Here is a 5,037-nt window from a genome sequence, read left to right as displayed (position 1 = left end):
GTGGCATGAGCCCATAATTGCAGCTACTCGGGAGGCTGATATGGGAGAATTGCTTGAACCTAGGAGGCGGAGGTTGCAGTGAGCCAAGATCAAGCCACTGCACTCCAGCCTGGGTGACAGAGTGAGACGCCCGTCTTTTAAAAAAAAAAAAAAAAAAAAAGGCTTAGAGCTGACAAAGGCAGGTTCTCTTGTGGAGGGGCCCGCAGGCTGCGCTGTCTTCCAGGAAAGCCAGGGAGGGGGAGCTCTGGGGAAAACGGCCCCAGCGTCTCCACCTGGTTTTCTCAGCACAGGATCCCTGCTTTGGGTCTCACCCCTTGCTAGAGTTTGCCCCATTCCTTAGCAGGTGGCAAGCCCTGGAGGGAGCCTGCGGTCTGTAAGAGATGTTGGACGGGAGCCCTGGCTTTCCTGGGAGGGGCAGTTTCGTGTGCTGCGTGTCCCCAGGTTCCTCGCTGGGGGTGGCGGCTTTCCTGCCCTGTGGCTGTTCAGGACTGGCAGTGGGGCATGGGCAACCACTCACTCGGCGAAAGGAAGTGCCCTGTCCGACTGAAGGAAGGTCCTGCTGGTGGTGTCTCAGAAGCCCTGATTTCTCGGGACAGGAACCTTCCAAAGGCTCCTGTCAAGTTCACTTACCTCTCTCTTCTGGCCTGCCTTTGTCGTCTTCAGGAGCCTGGTTCTGGACGGACGACATAGAGGACCACGATGAGGAAGACGATGAGGACTTCCTGGCGGAGGTGGCTGAGGAGGAGAACGAGCCCCCAGGGCTCTGGTCGGCGGCCTACGGCGTGGGCGACGTGCCTGGGACGTGGGGCCCCGACGACTCGGATTCGGCGCAGACTCCAGAGGGGTGGGGCACCGACCAAGGCGGCCTCGGGGTACTGGCCGACGGCTCTGAAGCGAAGCCTTTCCTGCACGGCCGGGAGCCGGGTGCGAACCTGCTGTCGACCTGGGCGTTCCCTGCCGCAGTGGCTCCGCTGGCCGGACGGCCCGAGACCACGTGCGACGTGTGCGGCAAGGTCTTCCCGCACCGCTCGCGGCTGGCCAAGCACCAGCGCTACCACGCGGCAGTCAAGCCCTTCGGCTGCGAGGAGTGCGGCAAGGGCTTCGTGTACCGCTCGCACCTGGCCATCCACCAGCGCACGCACACCGGCGAGAAGCCCTTCCCGTGCCCGGACTGCGGCAAGCGCTTCGTCTACAAGTCGCACCTGGTTACGCACCGACGCATCCACACGGGCGAGCGGCCCTACCGCTGCGCCTTCTGCGGTGCGGGCTTCGGACGCCGCTCCTACCTGGTCACGCACCAGCGCACGCACACGGGCGAGCGGCCCTACCCGTGTCCGCACTGCGGCCGCAGCTTCAGCCAGAGCTCGGCGCTGGCGCGGCACCAGGCGGTGCACACGGCCGACCGCCCGCACTGCTGCCCCGACTGCGGCCAGGCCTTCCGCCTGCGCGCCGACTTCCAGCGCCACAGACGCGGCGGGGGCTGTGCAGAGCCGGGTGGTGACGGCCCCCGGCGGGAGCCCGGCGAGACGGCGGCTGCCGCGGGGCCGGAGGACACCGACCCTGGGCCAGAGGGGCCGGGGGGACCTGAAGCCGGTGAAGCGGACGGAGAGGCGGAGGCCGCGGCCGAGGAAAGAGAGGAGGCGGCGGTGGTGGCGCCCACCCCAAGCGGCAAGGCTGACCCCGCGCCGGACCGGCGCTTCCTGGAGCTGGGCAATGGCCTGGGAGAGGGCGAAGGCCCCTCCTCCCACCCGCTGGGCTTCCACTTCCCCGTGCACCCCAAGTCCTGGCTGCACCCGGACAGCTTCCCGCTCCTAGGCCTGCCCGACTTCCGAGAGCGGCTGCCGGTCGACGGGCGCCCGCTCCCGGCGCCCCTGGGGGGCCCGCTCTCCCTGGTGGAGGGGACAGGGCTGGCCTGCGACCCTTTCGGCGGCGGCGGGGCCGGGGGCGGCGGAGGTGGCCTGCGCGGGTTCGGGCCTGCCGTCGGGAGTCTGCTCGCGGAGCCCGCGCCGGCCGCGCTGGCGGAGGAGGAGAGCCCATGGATCTGCTCGGACTGCGGCAAGACGTTCGGGCGCCGGGCCGCGCTGGCCAAGCACCAGCGCTACCACGCGGGCGAGAGGCCACACCGCTGTGCCGATTGCGGCAAGAGCTTCGTGTACGGCTCTCACCTGGCGCGCCACCGGCGCACGCACACCGGCGAGCGGCCCTTCCCGTGCCCCGAGTGCGGCGCGCGCTTCGCCCGCGGCTCGCACTTGGCAGCGCACGTGCGCGGCCACACCGGCGAGAAGCCGTTCGTGTGCGGCGTGTGCGGCGCGGGCTTCAGCCGTCGCGCGCACTTGACAGCGCACGGGCGCGCGCACACCGGGGAGCGGCCCTACGCGTGCGGAGAGTGTGGCCGGCGCTTCGGGCAGAGCGCGGCGCTGACGCGGCACCAGTGGGCTCACGCCGAGGAGAAGCCGCACCGCTGCCCCGACTGCGGCAAAGGCTTCGGCCACAGCTCGGACTTCAAGCGTCATCGGCGCACGCACACGGGCGAGAAGCCCTTCCGCTGCGCCGACTGCGGCCGCGGCTTCGCGCAGCGCTCCAATTTGGCCAAGCACCGGCGCGGCCACACGGGCGAACGTCCTTTCCCGTGCCCTGAGTGTGGCAAGCGCTTTTCGCAGCGTTCTGTGCTGGTCACGCACCAGCGCACACACACGGGCGAGCGGCCCTATGCCTGCGCCAACTGCGGCCGCCGCTTTTCGCAGAGTTCGCACCTGCTCACCCACATGAAGACGCACCGCGGCGCCGCCGCAGCGGCGGGCTCGGGTTCCGCCCCAGCCCCTGCACCCAAGCCCGAGGCGGCCGCCAAGGGGCCGTCCAGCGCCGGCCCGGGGGAGCGCGGCAGCGCCCTGCTGGAGTTCGCCGGCGGCACAAGCTTCGGCTCCGAGCACCAGGCCGCGTTCGCCGGGCCCTCGGGCGCCTACAGGGAGGGCGTCCTGTGAGGGGCCCGGGGCCGACGGCAGCGCAGCCTGCAGGGCCACCGGCCCCTCGCTCCTCGGGCCCCGGGAGGCTGAGGGTCCCAGTCCTGAGTGCGGTGCCTTCCTTCAGCCCCCGCCCTGCGGCCCCGAGTCTCTTGCCCGCCGGGTCTGTGAGCTCAGCTGGAGACGTGGGGAGCTCTGGAGAGAAGAGCAGCGCGGAGGCAGCGAGGCCTGGGCGCCACCCACACGGAGACTGCGGTATCCCCTGGGTGGGCCCGGGCTGTGAAGCAGGGCGGTAGTTGGCGGGCGATGCTATTTATTTCACCCGGATTCCGACTTGGGTGGCCCAGGTAGCAAGGGACTTGTGCGTTTGCAACCGGGTGTGGCGGTGAGGGAGGGGAAAGCCCTTGCTCCACGGGAGGGTGGGGTCCAGCCACGCAGGTGGGCCGGCGAGATGCCTGGGAGGCCGGTGGGTTTGGCTGACCACTTCCTCCCATTCCTCAGTGGGAGACTTAGGGCCTCCCGGTCATCCGAAGGTTTAATTGCCAGAGGCGAGGGGAGGCCTTGTAGGTTTCCAAAGGGCGGAGCTCCAATGGGAAAACTTGAAACTTGTCGTCTGCAGATATTTATTTCCACCTCTCGTATGGCCTAAAGAATCTAGGAGGAGAAAAAAGCCAGATACCAAACTTACGGCCAGGCAGACGGGTCGCGGGTGTTGACAGGGTCCTGAGGGAGTTTGAAGCCTTATTCTCGAACCGCCTGCTGTCCTCTCTCCACACGGGCACAGAGGGCACCCGGGCGCCCGCCGCACCGGTTCGGTTTTGGTCTCTGCTTCTCTCAGTCCTTTGGTACTTTCACCTTACTCAGCGGGAGGTGGCAAACTCAGACATCTTTGGGCGCCGGAGGCCCTCGCAGCCCTGAGCCCCAGCTTTCACTTCCCTGGGCTGCCGGTCTCCCGAAGCAGGCAGACGCTCGGTCCTCGGAGCCCAGCGCTCACTTAGAGCGACTGAGGTTGGTCGAAGGATCTTCCCCCACATCCCATAATTAGGGCCCTAGGACACCCGCAGGTCCCTTTAACTCTGCTTCTGTCATTACACTAGAACAAGTAGTGTTTCTGTTTAGAGTCCCATTTCACAAATTGGTTAGTGGAGGCACCCGTGTGCTGGCAGCTTGCACAGTGGCTGTCCACTTCTGGGGGGTGTGGACCTGAGCCGTGGCTCAGTGACAAACCAGGCACCCAACTATGCAAGACCCCTGCCTGGTGGGCGCCCCACCCTCCGGACTGGGCCCATGGAAGCCACTGAGCAGGCAACTGGGGTGTAGTTCGTGTGAAGCCCCCTCCCCTCATGCTTTTGGGGCCACTGTGAGTGGGGCCAGGAAACGGATTTTTGGTGCAGCTGCATTTCCTTATAGACCTAGTTCCTTCCACATTAGTGTAGACATGGCCTTGGGGGCTGAGCGCAGCAGCCAGGCTGCCTGGGCTGGGGGCGGGTAGGAGGCACGGTAGTTGGTGGGTGGGAAGAGGGCCTGGGTGGTGGCGGTCAGTTAGCCTGGCTGGGTGAGATTGCGGGGCGGGGTGGTGAGGAGAGCAGGGGTCCCAGGGAGGCATCGGTGTGCTGGGTAATGGCCTCAGCCCTGGGTTTCTCCTCTCCCTGCGGGACAGGAGTCTCAGAAAGGGCCAAGGGCAAGGTGGGCTCGGGGGCTCTGGGAATCTCAGCTCTAGCCCTATATGGCCAGGATCTGCTGTCCCTGTCCCTCCTGGGCCCCAGCAGCTGTCCTGCAGCCGTTGGCAGGAGGGCCTGGCTTTAATAAAGAGTGGACAAACTGAGCTTCTGACTGGACTCCATGCTGTTGCCACTTCTTGGAACCCGTCGGGGAGGCTTTGTGCGGCCTCAGGTCCAATTTGCTTCTGCAAATATTTTTAAAAGATTTTTTCTTCTAAGAAATTAGAATCGGTCCTAGGATGGCCCATGAGGAGTCGGCCCCAGGCCAGTGTGGCCCTGTGCTGCTCATGCCCACCATCTTCTTTGGTGGCCCTCACCCTCTTCACACTTGATGTAGTGCAAACACCTGTCTTGGG

At 66.3% G+C, this 5,037-nt stretch overlaps 1 protein-coding gene across 4 annotated transcripts in view; it reads left to right on the top strand.

The window, feature by feature from the left end:
* Positions 1–4,785, top strand: part of ZNF316 (zinc finger protein 316) — a 24,696-nt gene extending 19,911 nt beyond the window's left edge. For all 4 annotated transcript variants that reach the window (XM_026447598.2, XM_026447597.2, XM_026447600.2 and 1 more), the window contains exon 9: positions 664–4,785. In XM_026447598.2, coding sequence (XP_026303383.1) covers positions 664–2,981 — 2,318 coding nt within the window. In that variant the 3' untranslated portion in view covers positions 2,982–4,785. The remainder of the gene's footprint in view (positions 1–663) is intronic.
* The last annotated feature ends 252 nt before the right edge of the window (positions 4,786–5,037 follow it).

Source organism: Piliocolobus tephrosceles, chromosome 8 (genome assembly GCF_002776525.5).
Source record: "Piliocolobus tephrosceles isolate RC106 chromosome 8, ASM277652v3, whole genome shotgun sequence".
Lineage (NCBI taxonomy): Eukaryota > Metazoa > Chordata > Mammalia > Primates > Cercopithecidae > Piliocolobus > Piliocolobus tephrosceles.
This window is presented reverse-complemented; position numbering and strand designations above follow the sequence as displayed.